At 36.8% G+C, this 25,403-nt stretch overlaps 1 protein-coding gene across 2 annotated transcripts in view; it reads left to right on the top strand.

Moving 5' to 3' along the window:
* KLHL4 (kelch like family member 4) overlaps positions 1-18,201 on the top strand; it is a 150,528-nt gene extending 132,327 nt beyond the window's left edge. Inside the window, exons 10-12 of one of the 2 annotated variants that reach the window (XM_016943921.4) lie at positions 13,485-13,656; positions 15,605-15,614; positions 18,055-18,201. In XM_016943921.4, coding sequence (XP_016799410.2) covers positions 13,485-13,656; positions 15,605-15,614; positions 18,055-18,110 — 238 coding nt within the window. In that variant the 3' untranslated portion in view covers positions 18,111-18,201. Of the gene's footprint in view, positions 1-13,484; positions 13,657-15,193; positions 16,690-18,054 lie in introns of those variants that run through there. The other variant, XM_016943920.4, reaches the window with a different exon arrangement.
* Positions 18,202-25,403: the final 7,202 nt, after the last annotated feature.

Consider the following 25,403-nt stretch of genomic DNA (forward strand, 5'->3'; position numbering starts at 1 on the left):
CAAACCATATCATTCTACCCCTGCCCACTCCCAAATCTCATGTCCTCACATTTCAAAACTACTCATGCCTTCCCAACAGTCCTCCAAATTCTTAACTCATTTCAGCATTAACTCAAAAGTCCACAGTTCAAAGTCTCATCCAAGACAAGGCAAGTCCCTTCTGCCTGTGAGCCTGTAAAATCAAAAGCAAGTTAGTTACTTCCTAGATACAATGGTGGTACACGCATTGAGTAAATACATCCATTACAAATGGGAAAAAATGACCAAAGCAAAGGGGCTACAGGCCCCATGCAAGTCCAAAATCCAGCAGGGCAGTCAAATCTTAAAGATCCATAACAATCACCTTTGACTCCATGTCCCTCATCCATGTCACACTGATGCAAGAGGTGGGTTCCCATGGTCTTGGGCAGCTCTGGCCCTGTGGCTTTGAAGGGTACAGCCTCCCTCCCAGGTGCTTTCACAGACTGGCATTGAGTGTCTGAGGCTTTTCCAGGTGCACAATGCAAGCTGTCAGTGGATTTACCATTCTAGGACCTGAAGGACAGTGGCCCTATTCTCACAGCTCCACTAGGTGATGCCCCAGTAGAGAATCTGTGTGGGGGCTCTGACCCCACATTTCCCTTCTGCACTGCCCTAGCAGAGGTTCTCTTTGAGGGCCCTATTCCTGCAACAAACTTCTGCCTGGGCATCCAGTCATTTCCATACATTCTCTGAAATCTAGACAGAGGTTCCCAAACCCCAATTATTGACTTATGTGCACTTGCAGGCTCAACACCACATGGAAGCTGCCAGGGCTTGGGGCTTGCACCCTCCAAAGCCACAGCCTGAGTTCTACATTTGCTCCTTTTAGCCACAGCTGGAGCAGCTGTAATTGCAGGGCACCAAGTCCCTAGGCTGCACACAGCATGGGGAAAACATTTTTCCCCCTAGGCCTCCAGGCCTGTGATGGGAGGGGCTGCAATGAAGATCTCTGACATGCCCTAGAGACATTTTCCCTATTGTCTTGGCAGTTAACATTCAGCTCCTCATTACTTAAGCAAATTTCTGCAGCCGGCTTGAATTTCTCCTCAGAAAAAGAAATTTTCTATCACATTGTCAGGCTGAAAATTTTCTGAACTTTTATGCTCTGCTTCCTTTATAAAACTGAATGCCTTTAATAGCACCTCTTGAATGCTTTGTTGCTTATAAATTTATTCTACCAGATACCCTAAATAATTTCTCTCAAGTTTAAAGTTCCACAAATTTCTAGGGCAAGGACAAAATGCTGCCAGTCTCTTTGCTAAAACAAAACACGAGTCACCTTTGCTCCAATTCCCAACAAGTTCCTCATTTCCATCTGAGACCACCTCAGCCTGGACTTTATTGTCCACATTTCTATCAGCATTTGGGGCAAAGCCATTCAGCAAGTCTCAAGACTCTAGGAAGTTCCAAACTTTCCCACATTTTCCTATCTTCTTCTGAGTCTTCCAAACTGTTCCAACCTCTGCCTGTTACCCAGTTCCAAAGTCACTTCCACATTTTCAGATATCTTTTCAGCAGTGCCCCACTCTACTGGTACCAATGTACTGTACTAGACCATTTTCACACTGCTGATAAAGACATACCCAAGACTGGGAAGAAAAAGAGGTTTAATGGACTCGCAGTTCCATGTGGCCGTGGAGGCCATGGCAGAAGGTGAAAGGCACTTCGTACATGGTGGTGGCAAGAGAGAATCAGAGAGCCAAGCAAAATGAGTTTCCCCTTATAAAACCATCAGAACTTGTGAGACTTATTCACTACCATGAGAACAGTATGGGAAAAACTGCCACCATGATTCAATTATCTCCTACTGGGTCTTTCCCACAACACGTGGGAATCATGGGAGCTACAATTCAAGATGAGATTTGGGTGTGGACATAGCCAAACCATGTCATCCATTTTCAGTTAATTTTTGTATAAGGTGTAAGGAAGGGTCCAGTTTCAATTTTCTGCATATGGGTAGCCAGTTCTTCCAGTACCATTTATTAAATAGGGAATCTTTTATCCATTGCTTGTTTTTGTCAGCTTTGTCAACACTTCTCAAAAGAATACATACATGAGAACAACAAACATGAAAAAAAGCTCAACATCACTTATCGTTAGATAAATGCAAATCAAAACCACAATGAGATACCATCTCATGCCCATCATAATGGCAATTATTAGAAAGTCAAGAAACAATAGATGCTGGTGAGGTTCTGAAGAAATAGGAATGCTTTTATACTGTTGGTGGGAATGTAAAATTAGTTCAGCCATTGTAGAAGACAGTGTGGCAATTCCTCAAACATTTAGAACCAGAAATACCATTTGACCCAGCAATCTCATTACTGGGTATATACCCAAAGACATATAAGTCATTTTATTATAAAGATACTCACATGCATATGTTCATTACAGCACCATTCATAATAGCAAAGACATATAATTAACCCAAACGCCCATCAATGATACACTGGATAAAGAAAATGTGGTACACATACACCATGGGATACTATGCAACCATAAAAAGGAATGAAATCATATCCTTCGCATGGCCATGTATGAAGCTGGAAGCCATTATCTTCAGCAAACTAATGCAGGAACAGAAAATTAAACACCTCCTGTTCTCACTTATAAGTGGGAGCTGAACAAGGAGAACACATGGACACAGGGTGGGGAACAGCAAACACTGAGGCTTGTCAGGGGAGTGTGGGGGTCGGGGAGATCATAAGGAAGAATAGCTAATGCATGCTGGGTGTAATACCTAGGTGATGGATTGATAGGTGCAGCAAACCACCGTGGCACACCTTTACCTATGTAACAAACTTGCACATCCTGCACATGTACCCTGGAAATTAATAAAATAAAATAAAATAAAATTTAAAAAAATTAGGCAGTATAAGTACAGTTTTGCAACATGGACCTACTGCAAAGTGGAGAAGTCTGGGCTTTTAGTGTAGCCATCATCTGAATAGTATATATTGAACCAATTAAGTATTTTTTCATTTCTCACCACCCTCCACCTGCCTCACTATTCTGTCTCCAGTGTCTACTACTCTACTTCCTATATCCATGTGTATGCATTATTTACTTCCCACTTATAACTGAGAACATGTGATATTTGACTTCCTGTTTCTGAGTTATTTTGTTTAAGACATGATTATTTAAAACATGATTTTTTATGGCTGAGTAGTATTCCATGGTGTATGTATATGTGTGTGTGTGTGTGGGTGTGTGTGTGGTGTTTGTGTGTGCATAATAATTTTAATCCAATCATCCATTGGTGGACATTTAGGTTGATTTCATATATTTGCTATTGTGAATAGTGCTGCACTATACCTATAAGTGCAGGTATCTTTTGGTATAATGATGTATTTTCCTTCAGGTAGATACGTAGTAGTGGGATTGCTGCATCAAATGGTAGATATATTTTTAGCTCTTTGAGAAAGCTGCATACTGATTGCCATAAAGATTGTACTTATTTGCATCCCCACCAACAGTGTGTAAGTGTTCCCTTTTCTCTGCATCTTTGCCAACATCTGTTATTATTTGACTTTTTATTAATAGCCATTTTTACTGGTATAAAATGGTATCTCATTGTGGTTTTAATTCACATTTTTCTCATGATTAGTAATGTTGAGCATTTTTGCATATGCTTTTTGGCCATTTATATGTTGTTTCTAAAAATTGGGGTCTCTTCATATTACTTGACCACTTTTAATAGGGTTATTTGAGTTTTTCTCATTATGACTGAGATGTTTGAGTTCCTTCTAAATTCCAGATATTAGCCCTTTGCCACATACATACTTTGCAAATATTTTGTCCCATTCTGAAGATTCTCTGTTCACGCTATTGATTCTTTCCATGGCCATGCAGAAGTTTTTTACTTAAGTCCCATTTGTATATTTTTGCCTTCATTGCCTGTGCTTTTGAGGTCTTAGTCAGGAATTTTTTGCCAAGGCCATTTTCCTGTGTTTCTTTGTTGATTTTCTGCCTCAATAATTTGCCTAGTGCTGTCAGTGGGATGTTGAAGTACCCCACTATTATTGCATTGCTTCCTAGCTCTTTTCTTAAGTAATATTCGTTTTATAAATGTGGGTGCCCCAGTATTTGGTGCATATATATTTAGGATTGTTACATCTTTTTGTTGAATTGATTTCTTCATGATTATATTATGACATTACTTGTCTTCTTAAACTGTTGTTTATTTAAAGTTTGCTTGATCAGATGTAAATATAACTACTCTGGCTTGCTTTTGTTTTCCATTTAAATTGAATATTTTTTTCCACCCCATTAACTTAAGTCTCCAAGTGTCTTTATCAATAAGGTGAGTTTCTTGTAAGAAGTGTATGGTCGGATCCTTTTTTTTAATCCATTTTGTCAACCTATTTAATTGGCATATTTAATCCATATACAGTCATGGTTAATATTGACACGAGGTCTTATTCCTGTCATAATATTAATTGTTATATAGCTACTTTGTAGCCTTATTTGTGTAATTGTTTTATACGACTTTTGAGTTTTATACTTTCAGATGTTTTTATTATGGCAAGTATGGAACAAATTTTGTATCCATGTTTATAACTTCCTTGAGCATTTCTTGTAAGTTTGGTCTAGTGGTGACAGATTTTCTCAGTGTTTGCTTGCCTGCAAAATACTTTATTTCTTCTTCATTTATGATGCTTATTCTGGCAGTATACACAAGTCAGGGTTTACAGCTTTTTTCCTTAAATGGCTTGAAAATAAAATCCCAGTCTCTTCTTGCTTGTAAGGCTTCTGCTCAGAAGTCCACTGTTAGTCTGATGGGGTTTCCTTTATAGGTTACTATATGCTTTTCTTTTGCTGATTTTAGGATTTTTTTCCTTCATATTGAACTTAGTCTGATGACTGTATGTCTTGGTGAGATTCTTCTTACAATGTTTCTCTGGAGTTTTTTGAGTTTCTTGTATCAAGATACCTAGATCTCTTCCTGGACTAGGGAAGTTTTCCTTAATTATTTTCTCAAATAGTTTCCCAGACTTTGGGGTTTCTTCTTCTCCCCCAGGAATACCTATAATTTGTAAGTTGGGACATTTTACATAGTTCCATACTTATCAAAATCTTAGCTCACTTTTTAATTCTATTTTTTTTTTTGTTTTTGTCTGACTGGATAAATTAAAAAGTACTGTCTTCAAGCTCTGAGATTCTTTCTTCTGCTTGGTCTAGTCTATTGTTGAAGATTTCATCTGTATTTTGTAATTCCTTCAATGAATTTTCCTTTTCAGGAGTTTCTTTTTTTTTTCTTTTTTTAAAAACTCTATCTCTTTGGCAAATTTATCATTCATATCCTGGATTGGTTTTCTGATTTCTTTGTATTGGTTTTCAGCTTTCTCTTGAATCCTGTTGAGCTTCTTTAAAATCAATATTTTGAATTATTTATCTGAAATTTTATGTATTTCATTTTGGTTAGGAACTATTGCTAAAAAGTTAGTGCAATGCTTTAGGGTTATTATAACGCCCTGTTCTTTTATACTTCCAGAATTTTTCCATTGGTTCCTTCTCATTTGAAAAGAAAAATATCACATCTTCTTATTTTTAAACTTACTTTTATTTGGATGAGACATTTTTTTCCCTTAAGGATGTGAATATAACCTATTTTGAATAAGATCATTCAAGATCAGGCTTTGAGTCTCAGTGTTTTCAGTGGCAAAGACTCTGTATGAATTTTTTTCATTATAGGTAGCCTTAGTGTGGTGATTTTCTCAAGTGCCAGTTGTCATAGCAATATTCTAGGTGTGTGAGCAGGCTCACTGCCTCCATTGGAGCTGGGGTGGCAGAGGTCTCCATAAGCTCATCTGCATTGGTGTCAATGGATTTTGTATTGAGTTGTGCATTTTAACCTACAGGCCAGTACGTGGCACTTGAAGGAGGTAAGAGCCAGTGGTGGTGGTGGTGGTAGCAGATGGGTTTATGCTTTATATTTGCTTATCAGGAGAAGGCCTCTGGTGCTTCAGGCAGTGGGCTGGCCTGTGGAACACCCAGTGGCCTGGGCTTTATCCTCAGCACCATGAAGAGGGTGAAGTTGGGCAGAGCTGGACCAGCTGGGGCCACCCTCAGGTATCCCAGTGGTGGACACAAGCACTAACCCTGACAGAGATGGTGGAGGAGTGATGTAGGCACTGTATAATTTCCTTGGTTATAAATAGCCTTAGTGTAGTGACTTGCTCAAATGCCAGTTGTAGTATTAATGTACAAGGCAGGTGAGCAGGTTCAGGGCCTCCTAAGCAGCTGGGGTGGTGTGGGTGATGATGGTAGCAGAGGTTGCACAAAGCACTTTTCCTTCCCGAGCACTGTGCACTTATGTCAGCAGTTGTAATGGGCTGTGCAGGTTGACCTCCTGGCCAGTTGAAGGCACTTGCAGGTGACAGGCAGCTGGGGTGGTGGTAGTAAAGTCTGTGCTTGATCTTTACTAACAAGGAGAAGTACTCTAATATCCCAGGGAATGTGCTGGGTTGTGGAACTCCCAGGGGTTCTGATCCCATGCTTTGCCTATGAGGTGGGTAATGGGGTAAAATTTTGATGGGGCTGCATCAGGCATACCCATAATCAGGCTCCCCAGTAGCAGGTGCAAGTGCTAGCCCTGATGGGTGAAAAAAAGTAGTTCTCAGGCCACTGGGGCAATACTAGAAGGAGTGGAGAAACCTCTGTCATTCCAAACAGCCAGCATAGGAAATGAGGAGTGGCTTGGACTCCAAAATTTAGCAGATGGCAGTGAGACCTGCCTTGCTTCCTGGGTCACCACCCTGCAGAGCTCCCTCCTGAAGCCTACTACTGGCAGCAAGCTGAAACAAATAGCTAAGTTACAAGCAGAACATCTCAGGTTGCAAAACTGTCCCAGGCTGAAGACTTTCCTGGCTGGGACAATAACTGGGGCTCCCAGATGATACCCTTCCTAGCCTGGTCTTGCAAAGGGGAGGTCACCCACCTCCTGCAGGCACACTTCAATCCCATACCACTGTCTTCTCTCAGTTCTGGCCACGGGGACTCCTCTCCTGTTTGAGACTAGATCACAAATCTCAGTCTGGAGACTTGCCCAGCTAGTGACTGCTGCCCATGTGGCTTACAGATTTCAGTAGAGACTTCTATAGTTAGGATATTTATTGGCCACCTTCTATTGGAGCCAGGGTCCGGAATGCGTGCAACACACTTCCTGCTGCTACCCCTTCTCAAGGTCTCCCCACTGCTCCCAACATCAGATTCAGCGATTGGTAGGGTCAAGGAGCTCCCCCTTGGCCTAGATTACCCAGCTCCCCAGTGGGAATGTGTATTGTGGAGACACTTTCTCCCCATCTCATGCACTGGGGACTCACTCTCAATTTTCCACCGAACCCACAGCAGAGGCTGCTGCCACCAAATTCATCAAAGAATCTGGGGTTTCTTTTGCTTTTATGTTAATCACCTGTGTTCCTTCTTGGATAAAAGTTTTCAGTGTGAATCTCTACGCACTATTTTGCTACTTCCTCATGAGTGAGGCATGCCAGCAAAGCCCCTAATTTGCCCTCTTTAAAAAAAAATGCCTCTGTCTTCTAAGGTTTTTCTGAGAAATTTATTAGTCATCTCATTGAGAATTCCTTTTATGTGACAAGTTGCTTTACTCTTCTTGCTTACAATATTGTCTCTTTATCTCTGACTTTTGACAGTTTATAATGTGTCTTGATATGGTTTTTCAGCTATTATTTTTTCAAATATTCTTTCTGTTCTTTTCTCTTTTTCTTTTTTTCTTCTGAGATTTTTGAAATGCATATATTTGTCCACTGGATGTTAGCCCATAAGTCCCTTAGGCTCTATTCATATTTCTTTATTCTTTTCTTTTCTTTTTTTTTTTTTTTTTGAGGTGGAGTCTCACTCTGTCGCCCAGGCTGGAGTGCAGTGTTGCAATCTCAGCTCACTGCAACCTCCACCTCCCGGGTTCAAGCAATTCTCTTGCCTCAGCCTCCTGAGTAGCTGGGACTACAGGTGTGCACCACCACACCGGGCTAATTTTTGTTATTTTCAGTAGTGATGGAGTTTCACCATATTGGCCAGGCTGGTCTTGAACTCCTGATCTTGTGATCCACCCACCTCGGCCTCCCAAAGTGCTGGGATTACAGGCATGAGCCACCATGCCCGGCCTCATTTTTCTTTATTCTTTTTGCTTCTCAGATGCAATAATTTTAAATGACCTATCTTTAAGTTCACTTATTCTTACTTCTGTTTCTTGAGTCTCTCCTTGAATCCCTCTACTGAATTTTTAAATTGTCATTTTATTTTTCAGCTCAAAAATTTTTACGTTTCTTTATTATATTTTTTTAACTTATTTCCATTATTTCTGTTTTTCTCTTGGCTTTAGCATAAAACAGCTATGTTATTGTCTTGTAAGTAAGATCTTTATATTTCTACAGGAAGATTATCTGGAGACTTAATTTGTTATTTTAAAATTGACTTTTTATTTTTTTCTGTTTCTTTGTATGCCTTTTGATCTTTTGCTGAAAACTGGGTTTTTGAAAAAACATACACCTTCCCAGTCTTTGAGGACTGGCTTCATGCATTAGACCATCACACATTAGCAGGTCATGTTCTGTGCCTGAGGTCAGCTCAGCATAAAGTCTTGATGTATTCTTGGGCATTTCTAGGGATGCGTGCTTTCTGGATGTGTGTGTGCGCGTATGAGTGTGTGTGTGTGTGCACGTGTGTGTATTTGATTCCCCAAATACATGGCCCAAATTCATGGCCCAAATCATGTTTCCTTTTAGAAAAACCCAAAGAATACAGTAGACTTAAACTGTGTTTAAACAACACTGCAGGACATTTTTTTAAAAAGGATAGATTCCACAAAAATTTTAAATTGCCTAGATAATTTATTGATGCCTTCTGTAGACTACAAAAAGTCATAGACAGCACACAACTCATAAAAGTTAGGGTACAAGCCTGACTACCAGAGAATGTACACAGATATTTTAAAAATCCATAATTGTATTTAACAAAGGTAAGTGCAGTTTTTATTTTAAGTAATGGTACCTAGGCATTGAATTCTATTCTTATGCCTGTGAAGGTATTTATGGTTCTACACCTAAAAGCCATATATACTTATAACTTCTTTATAAAACTCTTGATAGTTGACAAAACTAAATCATATATAACATAAACATATAATATCTGGAATTACTATATTTGGGAAAAAATGTCTTGATCAAAAGTGCTAATGAATTTGTATAAAAATAATTATGGTATCTTAAGATTTCATTGACACTTCAAACTACATTGGAGCCAGGCGCGGTGCCTCACACCTGTAACGCCAACACTCTGGGAGGCCGAGGTGGGTGGATCACTTGAGGCCAGGAGATTGAGACCAGCCTGACCAACATGACAAAACCCCATCTCTAAAAAAATACAAAAATTAGTTGGGCATTGTCGCGCATGCCTGTAATCCCAGATACTGGGGAGGCTGAGGCATGAGAATCATTTGAGCCCGGGAGGCGGAGATTATGGTGAGCTGAGATCGTGCAACTGCACTCCAGCCTGGGCAACAGAATGAGACTCTGTCTTTAAAAAACAAACAAACAAGCAAAAAACTGCATTGGAGTGCGAAACTCATGGGAGGGAGAGGTCAAGGAGAAAGATTGATATGGAAAACCCACGTTGTTTTTTACAGAAATGTTAAAAGTTGCCTAAAGGATTTTATCCAAAATAACACAGAACTGTACAAAGATACATAGTAAATAAGAAGCTGTGAAGGTTTTTTGCTATGAAAATCACATCTGGCTTCACAAAAATTGTACCTGTCAAGAAGTAAATCATGTAAATATATAATCAGAGATACAAATAATTCTGTCTTATAATGGCAATTTTCTTGTAATAAGTCCTAGCAAGATAGTTTTCATTTATTATAGTTTGTGCTTTCTTGTTTCTATTGCGGTTTGGAAGCTTGTTGTTGGGGCTTCGTGGTAAAACTTACATTGCATTAGCTTGGCTTCCTGTATCTAAATGTATGAAACTATATAAGTTGATTTTATCACAAAAAAGTATACATCTCATAACAAAAAAAGATGTGGAATATACAACTATTTTAATTAAATAATCATTTTTATTCCCATTATTATAATGCCAGCATTTTCTTAGCTTTACTCTTTGAACCCTTGAAATTGTGGAATTCTGTGTTAAAACATGAAAAAAATAAATTGGGCTGCATATTCTAGCACCATAGAGTGTTGACAGCAGAACAAGCCTTATTATGGTTTAAAATGTCTATATCAATTTAAATATGTATTTACACAAGCCACTAAAAATATAAACTTAATTTATATTTTCTGATCTAATCTGTGGCACAGACTACAAAATTAAATATTTACATGCATATCCTATAAGTAGATGTTTAACCTCATTTTCTGACATAATTACACTCCCAAATTTACTAATTTTTAAAATTCTCATACTCTTAAAATTTTTTTAAAAAGAGAAAAACGAGAACTTTACACATACTAAACAAATGCATAGTATAGTAGTTAAACACATCAGATTAGATGTCAGATAGATCTGAGTTCAAACTTTAAATCTACTGTTTATTAATTATGTGACCTTGACTCAGTTACTTGACATCTCTAAACATCAGTTTCGTCATGTGTAAAGTGGGAATAATAATAGTATCAACCGCGTAGGGTACAAGATAAAATGTGGTAATGCACTTACAACATTGCTTGTCATATGTTAATTACTCAATAGGAGTGACTAAGTGAGTATCGTTGTTTTATTTTAGTATTATTGCTATAATTCAGTATTATTTTTATTACTAACATTATCACCTATTATTACGCTATTATTGTCATTTTCCTTGAAAAGGCATTGAGAAAATGACCAGTGCTAAAATATAATTTTCAAAAAGTTAAAATCATGGCATTCATACAAATATAAAATGACACGTTTTATATATGTAACAAAATATCACATGTACCCCATAAATGTGTACAAATATATATCAATAAAAAAATTAAAAAATATAAAATGAACATGTGTTAAACATTTTATGTGATTCATAGATGAAGAAAACAATTATAAGATGTTAAAAAAAGTTCAAAAGGGTATTTGAATAAAAGGTACTTAGACAACTTTGAATGCTGAAATAATTTCTCAATAGATGCAAAAGTAGTTGAAATCATATAGAACAATAAAAGTTAATCTTTGGGAATCATTATTTCTACATTGTGGAAATCAATTCTATTTCTATCAGGCAAAATGAATTTGTATAGTTATAGAAAAAAATCACAAGGAAACTCAGCTTTTTACAACTTAACTTCCACACACGCAAAGTTGTAAAATAGGCTTGTCAGTAGAAAGTCACTTAAAGGGGCTGGGCGCAGTGGCTCACACCTATAATCCCAGCACTTTGGGAGGCTGAGGCGGGCAGATCACGAGGTCAGGAGATCCAGACCATCCTGGCTAACACGGTGAAACCCCGTCTCTACTAAAAATACAAAAAAATTAGCCGGGCGTGGTGGCGGGCGCCTGTAGTCCCAGCTACTTGGGAGGCTGAGGCAGGAGAATGGCGTGAACCCGGGAGGCGGAGCTTGTAGTGAGCCCAGATCGCGCCACTGCACTCCAGCCTGGGAGACAGAGCGAGACTCCGTCTCAAAAAAAAAAAAAAAGCCACTTAAAGGTCCATCCACCCTCTACGGAATCAGATAATCCTCATTTCCATGTCTTGAACAATTTTTCTGATGCTTTCTTTTTTTTTTTTTTTGCTAAAACACTTTTGGCATACCCAATTACTTATGATAATAATTCAAATTAAAGTCTTCTAAAACCATTACATTGGTTGGGTCAGGGATCACTATTACTATAATGTTAATGAGAAAATTGAGGCAAATAAATCAAGCAAATGATTCCTAGTTACTCTATGTGGGAAAATAAGACCATGACTCATTCTCTTGACTTCAGGCTCAATTTCATTTCCACTAGAATATACATACTTAACATTCAAAGTAAGGGGAGACAGAAAAGCAAGAGAGAAACAAGGAAGAGAAGTAATGCTATTTTAATTTGAATATGCGGTGACTACTTTTGTCTTTTATAACTGCTCCTGTGTATCTTTACAGATGATAACCATATTACCAATTAGTTTTTCTTCAAAAGAGTCAACATTCCCCAAACTCCTCTTCTTAATCAAGCAGTATCCAGATAATAATAATTAATGTTAGCCAGATTTTGAGCATTAGTACTATGCCCATGCAGAAAAGTCTTGGGTCTTTGGATGCAAATTTATGAGGAAATCCTTCTATGAGTTTTGGTTCATGATTCATCTGTGTGTGTACCCTGACTGTCAGCTGAGTGAAGCATCAATTAACAATAGCAATTGTTTTGAAGATTTGGCTTAGCCAGAGCATGCAGCTATGAATTTTCTGGCTCTGACTTTTATCATAATATCTGAATTTAAAGTGATATGCTACATGACACTCAATGATATAGAATTTAAGTTGTCTGAGTTATTGCTGATTTCAGATAATATTTTTAAAATTGTAGATGTGAGACCAATTTCAGATGGAAACTGAAATCAGATGATTTAGAATATCATTAAAGAGATACAAACAGTGGTCAGAGGGGGTAATACAAATATATCAGTGGAAAGTGATAAATGAAAATCTTCTTTGTAAAATAAATATATTTCATTAGGCTTTTACAAATAGGCCAATATAAAGTCAGGGAGCATTTTTGTGTGTAATTTTATGAGTTTTCTTCATTGTTCACCTTTTAGATTTTAGTGTTATATATTTTTAAAAATAAGCTTCAAAGGTTAGGAAAGAATTTCTAGAAAATATGTTAATTAATATTACTTACTGAATTATTTTTCATTTTGCTTACTAAAGAGGTTTGGGGATAAGGAGTTAACTTCAGATTAAAATAGAAAACAATAAACCTTGACTCCACTGAAGATAAATAAGAACTCTCAGCAGGGAAAAACACAGGATAAGTCTATGACCATTCTATCTGCAAATAGTATTAAAACCAAAGTACTACATTTCATACAGCAAAAATAGAAAGGCAATTATATTCAGGTTTACTTTAAAATATGAGTTCTCATATAAAATGGATCGGGCATCTTATGTATAACTTCGACAAATAAATAATAAAAGAAAAACAAAAGCTCTTCAATCAGACTACTAAATGAGAGGAGACTTTTTTATATAATGCCAGGATCACAATATGTGAAGTTTCCTCAAAGTTTATCTGAGCACTGATTAATGAAGTGCATGGTATCTTGGAAAGGGAAACTTTTTCAATATGCTTTGAGAGACACCTAGTGGCTGAAGGTAATTTTGTCACGTACATATCCTTAATATTATCCAATCTACATTTGATATTTGTATAGTGTTTTTAATCCTATGTTTCAGATAGGTATACATTTTAAGAATGTCTGTTATTTTCAGTTGTAACTCTATTGGACTTTTCCTCCCAATTATCTTTCTAAATCCTTTAAGGTATGATCCAAAAGGTGATTCATGGTCAACTGTGGCACCTCTGAGTGTTCCTCGAGATGCTGTTGCTGTGTGCCCTCTTGGAGACAAACTCTACGTGGTTGGAGGATATGACGGACATACTTATTTGAACACAGTTGAGTCATATGATGCACAGAGAAATGAATGGAAAGAGGTATTCGAATTAAAATATTCAAATTACTATATTTCAGGTTTTAAAAAGAAGATATTAAATTGTATTTTTGAAATTAGTTGTATTCTCTTCTCTAGGCCCTAACAAGATCTTTTAGTGAAATTTATAGTATGTGCTCTATCTATGCCTTAGAGAATTACAAGTTGATCTAGTTGATATGATATGACATGATAGTTGATAGCAGGACCCATCAACTTATAACCCATCTTATATAAAAGGGGACAGACCATTCTCGTGACTTCATGAAAGCATTCCCTTTAAAGAAAATAAGCGAATCCAATAAAATACTTCGGTAATAAATAAATACAATAAAGCATTTTACCATGGCCAACTTTTTATGTATATGTTGTGACCTGAGAACCAAAGGGCAGCATCTTCTTCCGCAAATATCTGCCCTTTTTATTGGCTGGCACCTAGGAGACAAGCCTTCAATCTTTACCATATAGAGACTGTAGACTGCAATACTCCTAAATTCTTCAGTCAGTCAATAATTTAGTAAACAATAAGGGACCAGAATTAAAACCTCTCAAAAGTGCTGGGCATCTATTAGAACTAATTTCAAAGAGAGTACAAAAAATAGCATTGAAATGGCATCTTTGAGATGTTAAAGGCAAATTTGACCCTTTTGACTGCTTTGCCAGTGATAGCCCTCGATTTATTCTAAAATATTTAATACTTTGTCAATTAAATGATGAGTTAACAAAAAATATAAAGTATGATTAACTCTTTACCATCTCCACAAATAGGCAAACCTTGTATTTGGTACCTAACTTCATCTTCCTTTCTACTGACTTCATGCTACTCTATATTCTACAGGGTACAGCTATCTATTGCTCTAAATAAATTGGTGCTAATATAATGACAGCTGATAATGAGATTTTAATCTCTCTCCTCCAATAATCTGATTCATTAAGACTCAGAAACCCTCAAATGCTACAATGTAGGTAGCTGCTGTTTTGTCAATGCTTAGGACCAACCAGAAATCGAAGGAAAAAAAATATCATGCAAGGTGTTAGGACAAATACAATAATCAAGATGTTTGACCAGCTTATGGGATTCATTTTTCTGAAGATTGTAGACAAGTAGCTAAGAGTCCTGGATTATATTTTTGGCTGTGTCACTGTTTCATCGTGTGATCTTGAAAAGAGTGAAAGAGAACTAACAGATGGTGGGATTATAACTACTAAGTGCAAATTGTCATTCGTTATTTCACTCAATCATCACAAAAACCTTGACGTGTTAGTATAATTTGGTGTAATTTTTCAAGTGAGAATATTATCAGAGAGATGAAATTTACTTAAGATCACCTGATCCTCAAACTCAGGTTTTTACCATTCTAAAGGCTATGTTTTTTCCAGCACACTACACTGTTTTCTAGGCTGCAGATTATCTCATCTTTAGACAAGGTGATGTTAGACCAAAATAAGTAAGGACTTCTTCAACTATATTGAACATAATATTTTATATTATGCTGAAATCAGAGTTCCAACAGTGTTTTGTTTCTTATTTTGTGTTTTAGGAAGTTCCTGTTAACATTGGAAGAGCTGGTGCATGTGTTGTAGTGGTGAAGCTACCCTAAAGCTATCTATCTTTATCAAATGGAATGAAACTGGATAATTTCAAGAAACTGAGTAGGACAAAGAGAGAAAGAAATACATGTTCTTTTTCCTGCAATTAATAATCAGACTGGAAAATTGTTGTATCATTTTAATTTGTAGTTACAATTGCTTTCATTCGTGAAGCCGAAACGTTTTTAAACATGAATTACATATGAATTATTAAGCATATGTGCTTTCGCAGCTGATAATATAAAAGGAAATCCCATAGTCTAGATATAGCCCCATTACTACAAAATGCTAAAATATTTAATGAAAATTGATGGTGGCCACAGTGTGCAGGTTATAAAAGCATTAATACATTTCAAGGTAAGAGCCTTAGAAGTTAAAAACATTTTCAGTTTTTTTTAAAAAACGTACTCTTATTATCTGGAACATAGAAATATAAAAGGTAACATCTAAAGCTTAGAATAGTGTGATTTTTAGTAAGCCATTATTCTCCTATTCAAATAATATCCCAAAGAGCTAAACAATTCCTTACATTTACCAAGAGGAAAGCTTTTACTGTGTTGAAGCTAAAAAAAATAATGGCTCTTTGACAAAACTTGTTATGTTCATCACGGTATGTCAAAATTTTTACAGGTTTGCTCATCTGCCAGAGCACACATATAAATTTGGTATTTCTTAACATATTATCTTGTTAGATTTGTTATCAGTAAAATATTACTGTAATTTCATATACACAGTCTATACAATGAAATAATGAATATTTATCATATTGATACAAACTGTGACCTCAGCTTCAGAGTGTCAGGGCCTCACTTGTATAGAATGTAATGTTCTCCTCAAACATTTATGTTAACTCTATAAACAAATATTGTTAAGTTAAACAAGTTTTCAAAAACAAAACAATTTTTAAAGTACCTTAAAATTGAGGATGTTACTCAGTGTTAACAAATGGGAACACCAAAATATTCAATAAGCCTGGTCAATTCTATAGTTATCTTTTTTGTACCAACACATGCTTTTCTGTTACTGTTATATTATCCAGTAGAAAATGTTAGGATATGTGTGCTATATATAAAAAAAAAGACTTGTTAAGTTGTAAAATAACAAAAATGGCTAGTTGAATAGTATTTTATGTGTAATTCTTCCATTTATTCTGTTTAATTATACAACTAAGATGAAATATTGAAAAACCCTTTGTGAAAGTAACTTTTCAAGTAAATGCACAACTTTAGAATTTCTACAAATAAGTTCTTTTAAACAGTCTTTTTATTGTGGATTGTGAAATCAAAATCTGGAGAAATGCTTACAAAATATACTACTAGCTTTTAAGTTTTAAGAAAGAACAACGTAAGTTGTGCAAAGATATTTGTACTTTGACAAACTGAATTTAAATAAACTTTATTTCCTCTCACTATAGTGTGGCTTTAGAATATACCAAGTACAACCTGAATGGACTTTTTGATTTTACATTTCCTATATCACTAAAATACTTAAACACAAAAATAAAATTCCCCTCCTTTATTTCTTCTTACACCTGCCATTGTCTCTAATTCTAAAGAGAGAGCTATAGATTTCTGCAGTTCTAGAGGTGAAGATAGAGACATAGAGAGGCTGTGAAACACACATACAGCCCTGTTAGGTCTTTTGAATTCACACCTTATTGAAATCAGTGTAGAAGTAGAGTTACCTAAACCTTTATCGCCAATGCACAGCTTGGCCTGTTAAGTTAAATGTGGGTGTCAACCAGTGGAAAAGATCAAAGGACCTTTTGCAGCCTAGCTTGCCAATCTTCCAGTAACAACGAGGTGCTACCAATAGGCAGACTGTGTCTAGAGTCATGCATGGACAAGAGGAAAGTGAAAGTTGAATACTCTCTTCTCAATGGCATAGCTGGACTTGATTAAGTATTGACTCATAGAAGAGACATGTATGTTTCCCAGGGCTACCCCTTCATAGCTGCATTTAAAAATGGTGTTCAGGCCACTATGGCTGCTGTGGTTTGAATATTTTTTTCCCTCGAAAACTCATGTTGAAACTTAACTCCTAATGTAGCAGTACTGAGAGGCAGGGCCCTTAAGAGGTGATTGGGCCATGAGGTCTGTGCCCTCCTGAATGGATTAATCCATTCATGGATTAATGGATTATTATGAGTGGGGGACTGGTGACTTTATATGAAAAGGAAGGAAGAGTGACCTAAGCTAGCATGCTCAGGGTGCACCGTATGTCCCCTGGTCATGTGATGCTATGTGTTACCTTGGGACTTACCTGACAGCTCTTACCAACAAGAAGGCCATCCCAGATATGGCCTCTCAACCTCAGACTTCTCAGCCTGCCTAACTGTAAGAAATTAATTCTTTTTCTTTATAAATTACCCAGGTTCTGTTTTAAGCCTCAGAAAATGAACTAAGACAATGCCCTAGATGAGCTGCCAAAATCTGAGCAGATATCAGCCATCAGAATAGAGACCTGCAGAGGCCCAGGGCACTCAAACATAACTGTGCTTGTCTTAGTCAAACTTAATTGGGAAAAGGAGGAGTAAGAGCAGGCCCTTTCTGACATGCTTTAGCAGAGATAACTTATCAGGTCTAGTTTAAACAAATGTGTATAGGAAAGGATGTTATTTATATATTCTTTCAAGAGTGTAAGGGCTCACACATTTACTATACTCAGATCTGAAAGACAATGTTGCTTCTTGATTTTTTTCTATAATCACTATGACCGTGTTCAGGATTCCCTACTCTGCAACTCTCAGCATGCATCATGATGATTCTCTAACACTGTCTGTCACCTTCCTGTATTTCCACAGGGCATGAAGAACTTCTACAAAACTTCTATACCACACAGAAGCTGAAAGAGACTCTGGGGCACTAAATTCAGATCCTTTCTCCACACAGCAATGCCATTTATCAATCTGACTCAGGTGTGGCTGTTGCCCCTTTTTGATATGGAGGGAACACTGAAAGACAGTTTCCTTCTGGAGTTCCAAATGCAATATAGAAAAAAAAACCCTGTGACTCTGGGTTTTATTTTAAGTTCTCTAACAAGACTCCTACCTTGAGATCTTAGTCTAGGTAAAGAAAAAAAAAATGTCATGAAACACATATGTCCTCAACTGTCATCATTCTATGTTTACTTTCTCCCAATCACATCACCTGAGGTAGAAGAGATTTTTCAGTTGCTATTTCTCTTCGTAATGAATTTTCTTTACATCTTGTCCACACTGCTGGAGATACTAAGTCCCAACCTAAATGATGGAAGGAGCATCTCTCCTCTTGTCTGTGGAAGATATCACATGAACTACCTAATTTTCAAGCATGGCTCTCCATATTTCAAAGGAAAGTTTTTAAAATGTTTCTAAAATTTCAAATATCTCACCACAGTGAATTATGGGTAAGGTGATAATATGTTTAATTAGCTTGATTTAATCATCCCACACTGTATACATATGCCAAAATATCATTTTGTATGCCATAATATATATGATTTATGAATTATAGTAATATTAATAAAAGTGTTAAAGCTTTTTCTCTCTTGACAATGCTTGCTTTTTAAGATTATGGCCTGCTACAGACTAGGAAAAAGTCCTGCTCATGGTGCTAAATGTTTCATATTGACACTATCTTTTTTTTCTCTCATAATCCTAATCCCCTCCCTTAACACACACACACAGAAACACACACACACACACACACACAGAGCACATGTAAACAATGAGGGAAATGGGTACATATAGCTAAATATGGGGAAGGTTATAAATGGGTAAATATTAAAAAATAAAAGCACATTAGTATTTTTCAGATATTAGCCCCTTGACATAAACATCTATTAAAGATCTACTGTGTTTAGGACCCTAGTGATATACACTAATTAAAACTAAGTTTATGAAATTTGTACCAAATCCAAGCCTATAAAATTTGGATTATATTTTAAGTGATGGAGAATCAGAATTAAATGGCCTCGCCTACACGAAAGCCACCTGAGTTTGCCAAATTTACATTTCATCTAAGGCCATGGAGACCTTCATTTAAATAGCCCTGTTTCACATGTTAAATTCAGTTTATAGCTGGGTGGTTAAAAAAGCCTAATTTGACCAGAGCTAATTATATCTTACCAGAATGGGAACACATGAATTCTGGCCATCAAATCACAATTAGTCTTATTTTAAAATAAAGCTGAAAGATAATATCATATGGAGATCTTTGAAAGTCATATCTTCACAAATCCACTTAGACTTATTTCAATTTTGTCAAGTCTGCATAATGAGATGAGGCTGAAAAGCCAGTCAGGCTGAGCAAGTTCATATGAATTCATAGAACCATCCTGGCTAATCCAATGCATAGTGAGTTGCCCAATTGAGAGAACGTCTGAGCCAGTAGACACAGACAATTGTCCTCCTCTAAACTATAATCTCTCACATGAATTTTAGTTTTATTCATTATAGTATCCCCAGTGTCTGTCCAGATTCTAATACAAAATTGGTATTCACTAAATAATTGTGGAAAAAATGAATGAATAGATTTTTGATGGCGTCAAAGACTGGATATTTTATGAGAATGGGATTCAAATAACAGCACTGGAAACATGGCCAAATAAGTAAAGGCAGAGGTCTGTCTCTCTGATTCTATCCACAAATATATACACACATTAAAAACACAGAGAGATGAGATAACACAAAATTTAGGTACATAGCTACACTCCATAGAAATAAAGGCAAATCTTTAGATGCTAGAAATCAGAGCGAACTTAGAAAACAATAATAAACTCAGATGGTAATAAAGATCATCTTGGAGTTAATGAACTTAGTTATAACCACCAAGGGCAAAGATTTTAATACCAATGTGTAGACAAGAATCATTAAGGTCTTGAGACTTGGTCTTGAGACATGGTCTTGAGACTTCTCCTAGGTGAAGAAAGCCAGGAACATCCAGAAATGGACACTTTAAATACTTAAAAATTCACTGGGGAGGTAAAGTAGCAGATGACGCACAGATAAGAAGATAATAAACTGGAGGGAAAGCCTGAGTACACTACACAGAGTACAGCACAAAACGTTTAATAATGGGAAATATATAAAAAAAAGAGGAGTAGAAGATAGAATGAGATGGTCACATTTGAGATTCTTCACATTTAAAAGTACATTGATCTTGCAAAACTGACTAAAGTTTATATGGAGAAGCAAAATACCCAAAATAGTCAACAAGAAATTAAAGAACAAAATTGGAGGACTGGCACAACCCAACTACAACTTACTATAAAGCTACAGTAATCAAGAGAGTGTGAAATTGGCAAAATAACAGACAAATACATCAATGGGACAGAATGGACATCTTATAAATAGACCCACATAAATATAGTCAACTGATATTTGACCAAGGACCAAAGGCAACACAATGGAAAAAAGATGGGCTTTTCAACAAATGGTGCTGGAAAACGAGACATCCATATTTAAAAAATGAATCTAGACAGACATTACACTCTTCATAAAAATTAACTTAAATTTGATCACAGATCTAAATGTAAAGTGTAAACCTAAAATCTCCTAAAAGATAACATAGGAGAAACTTTAGATCACCTTGGGTTTGGTAATAACTTTTTAGATACAACATTAAAGACATAGTCTATGAAAGAAAGACTTGATAAGTTGAACTTCATTAAACTCAAAAACTTTGCTGTGTAAAATACACTGTCAAGAGAATGAAAGGAGAAGCCGCAGACTGGGAACAAATATTTGCAAAAGGCGTGTCTGATAAAGGACAGTTATCCAAAATATACATAGAAATCAACAATAATAAAACAAACAACCTGAACAGACACTGTCTTAGCTTGGGCTTCCATACCAAAAATACCATAGATAGGTTAGTTTATAAGCAACAAAAATTTATTTTGTGTTTTAGACTGCCAATTTCTCTTTATATCTTCACAAAGTGAAGAGCAGAAAGGACATTCTTTCAAGATTCTTAGAAATTTATTAATCCCATTCATGAGGGTTCTGCTCTCATTTAATCCTAATTACCCTCCAAAGGCCTCACCTTCCAATATCATCGTGTTGGGGGTGGGAACAGTCTCAACATAGGAATTTGGAGGGGCACAAACATTCGGTCCATAACATTCACCTCCTTAATCCCCCCAAATCATGTCCTTCTCATATGCAAAATATATTAATCCATTCCAACAGTCCCGAAACTCTTAACTGTTTCCAGAATCAACTCAAAAGCCTAAATTCCCATGTTTCATCTAAATATCTAAATCAGATATGGGTGAGACTCAAGGTATGACTTATTCTTTTTTTTTTTTTGAGGCAGAGTCTCGATCTTTCACCCAGGCTGGAGTGCAGTAGCATGATCTCAGCTCACTGCCACCATGCCAGGCTAACTTTTGTACTTTTAGTAGAGACGGGGTTTCAACCATGTTGGCCAGGCTGGTCTTGAGCTCCTGACCTCGTGATCCCCCCACCTCGGCCTCCCAAAGTGCTAGGATTGCAGGCATGAGCCACCATGCCCGGTAAGGTATGAATTATTCTACAGCAAATTTGCCTTCAGCTGTGAACCTATGAAACCAAACATGTTAATTTGCTTATAAAAATATAACAATGGGACAGGCATAGGAGAGAGTCCCATTCTGCTATGGAGAAGTAGGAAAGAAAAACAGGAGTGACAGGTCATAAGTTCAAACTATAAGGGAAACTCCATAAGATTTTAAGGCTCAGGAATAAACCTCTTTGGCTAGATGCTCTGCCCTCCAGGCCCAACAGGGTTGGAGGTACCAACATCAATACACACTGGGGCAGACGTCTAACCTTCTGGATCCACTGGAGCAAGGGTTCCCACCTTTTAGACCCTCTCGCGTGATGGTCCTGTCCCCACAGCTTTGCTTGGCAAGGGTTTGGTTTCTAAGGCCCAATATTTTATGATACTATTTATATTAATGTTCAGAATAGGAAAATCTATAGAGACTTAAAGTAGATTAATGGTTTGCTAGGGCTGGAGATGAGGGCTGGCAGGAAATAGGAAATGAGTGACTATTTAGGTTTATGGGGTTTCTTTTCATGGTAATGAAAATGTTCTAAACTAAGATTGTGGTTATGGTTACACAACTCTATGAATATAATTTTCAAAACATGGATTCTAAAATTTCAGTGGATGAATATTATGCTGTAGGAATTTATATTTAAGTAAAAATATGAAAAAGTAAAAATTGTACCATGTCTCACATTGCAACCCCAAGGATATTTTTTCTTTTCTTTCTTTATTTTTTTGTTGTTGTTGTTGTTGTTTTGTTTTGAAACAGGATCTCACTCTGTCACCCAGGCTGGAGTGCAGTGGTGCAATCATGGCATCATGGCTCACTGCAGGCTCGACCTCCCAGGCTCAAGAAATCCTTCTGCCTCTGCCTCCCAAGCAGCTGGAACTATAGGCGTGGCACCACCATGCCCAGATAATTGTTTTATTTTTATCTTTTGTGGAGATGGGGTCCCACATCTAGACCAGTCCCAGGCTGGTCTAGAACTCTTGGGCTCTGGTAATCCACCCACCTTAGCCTCCCAAAGTGCTGGGATTACAGGCATGAGCCACTGTGTCTGGCCCAGATGTTCTTTTTCTAATTTTTCTGGGAGTCTTAGGCCAAATCCTTAAATGCTAATTTTTTTTTTCTCATTAGCCAGACTTGTTAACTCAGACATCTGTGCCAAACATGCTCCAATTTTGTTAGAAGGAAGATACACTTTTTTGCTTTTGCTTGTATAATAGTGTAATGAATTGACATATTATCTGGGGTGTTATTTATTTCTCTGAATTTATTCTTATCCTGTAACCATCTCTAATCTGGCCCATTATAGCCCTACTCAGGAGTTGTAAGACTAAAATCTTACATCATAAATTCAAAGATCACTAATTATGGTATAAGAAAAAAATATTTAACAGGAGGTGTGTTAAGTCAGAAGATTTTTCCTGGTTCCCCACTAAGACTGGATAAAGATACCATGGGCTTGGAGGGAAAGAGTCTTGGGGAGAAAGTTGATAATAAAGCAAGAAAGACATGAGTGAATGTTGGGTGTGTAGAGATGTTTGCCATGTACCCACTTTCTTCAACTCACTCCTAGGGGCAAATAGAAGCCCCAGATAGGGCTAAGGATCCCAGAACAGGGAATATGTACACCACCTTCTTTTCAAAGATGATACCCGCAAAGATAGCAAGCTTCAATACCATGAAGTAGTTGTAAATCAGAAATAACTATGTAGTATGTCTAGGTGCAAAAGGGCTGAAGATAACCTGTGTCTGCCATGACCATAAATCGGGTACATAAATGTTCATGAGTTCATGGATTACTAAAAGAGGCATGGAAACTACCAATGGACCTGCAGGATGGTCTTGTGGAGGTAAAAATTATGTGGCTAATACAGAGGATATGGAAGGAAACATAAAGTTGGCAAGCAGATGAGGAGGCCTTTACATTTCTGTAGATGTCATGACAGAAACAGAGCACACTGAATAACCAGATAGAATACGTTGTTTGTTAAAACAGATAAGACACTATGATTCCACTTTTGTGAATTTTTAAAACTCACCATATGTGTATCTAAAAGTAGAAAACAATTGACTTGAAGGACGCACATTACCCTCATGGTAGTGGTTGGCTCTTTTACAAAAGAAAGACTTTTAAAAGTATGGCAAAATGTTAACACATACATAGAGGTGTAAGTTTTTAATATCTAGTAGTCTATTTTTTGAAGAATAAGTTAGACAAAACCTATAAATCTTAACAGAAAAAAAATAACTAAATTTTTTGTCATGAATTGAAAAATCACAAATAAGTAATTGCATGTGTGTAGTAGGTACAACTCTTATTCCATAAAGTCACATTATATTTCTTTATTTTCTAAAAGGTAGATAAATTTCTACTAGGAGTAAATAAAATTATACTCTCAAGTTTCTAGTTTCACTGTATACAATCCTTAACCATCCCCTCTGAGGTTTAGCCACCTCTGTCATTCCTCTCTGATGGAGCAACTTCAGGTGGCAGTACCTCTGTACCTCTTGTAGTTTGGGATGCAAGGTTGGTTCAACATACACAAATCAATAAATGTGCTTTATCACATAAACAGAACTAAAGACAAAAACCACTTAATCATCTCAATAGATGCAGAAAAAGCTTTTGATAAAAATCGACACCGCTTCATGTTAAAAACTCTCAAAAAACTAGGTATTTAAAAAACATACCTCAAAATAACAGCCATCTATGAAAAACCCACAGCCAACATCATACTGAATAGGCAAAAGCTGGAATCATTCCCCTTGAAAACCAGCACAAGATAAGGATGCCCTCTCTCACTACTTCTATTCAACATAGTATATTGGAAGTCCTGTCAAGGGCAATCAGGCAAGAGAAAGAAATAAAAGGCACGCAAACAGAATGAAAGGAAGTCAAACTATCCCAGTTTACAAATGACACGATCCTGTATCTAGAAAACCCCTTAGTCTCAGCTCAAAAGCTTCTTAAGCTGATAAACAACTTCAGCAAGTCTGAGGATACAAAATCAATGTGCAAAAATCGCTAGCATTCCTATACACCAACAACACTAAGCCAAGAGCCAAAGCAGGAATGAACTTCCATTCACAATTGCCAAAAAAAAAGAGAATAAAGTATGTAGGAATACAGCTAACTAGGAAGGTGAAAGATCTCTACAAGGAGAACTACAAAACACAGCTCAAAAAAATCAAAGATGAAACAAACAAACGGAAAAGCACTCCATGCTCATAGACATGAAAAATCAGTATCATATAAAAAACTATTTTAAAATTCATATGGAACAAAATAAGAGCCTAAATATTGTTAGGAATAATGCTCAAAATCCTAAGGAAATTGAACACTCGAACAAAGGATTCTTAGCAAAGCAATTTTACTTCTGCGCAAAGGGGTGCCTTCTTGGCCAGTAGCCATGAGAGCACACTTGAACAAGGGGCATGAGAGCCTTTATTCCTGGCGCAAGTCCTGCCCCAGTACACTTTCCCCATTGGCCGGGATCGGGTCTTACAATCTAAACTAATCCCGGTTGGCTAAACATTTGAATGTTTTTAGATAAGGTGGGCACATAAAAGAAAGAGAGAGAAAGGGGAAGGGGTGTCTGTAGTGAGCTAGAAAGTTAGTCTTCTTTCCAAGTAAGGAAA

This window comes from Pan troglodytes, chromosome X (genome assembly GCF_028858775.2).
Source record: "Pan troglodytes isolate AG18354 chromosome X, NHGRI_mPanTro3-v2.0_pri, whole genome shotgun sequence".
Taxonomy (NCBI): domain Eukaryota; kingdom Metazoa; phylum Chordata; class Mammalia; order Primates; family Hominidae; genus Pan; species Pan troglodytes.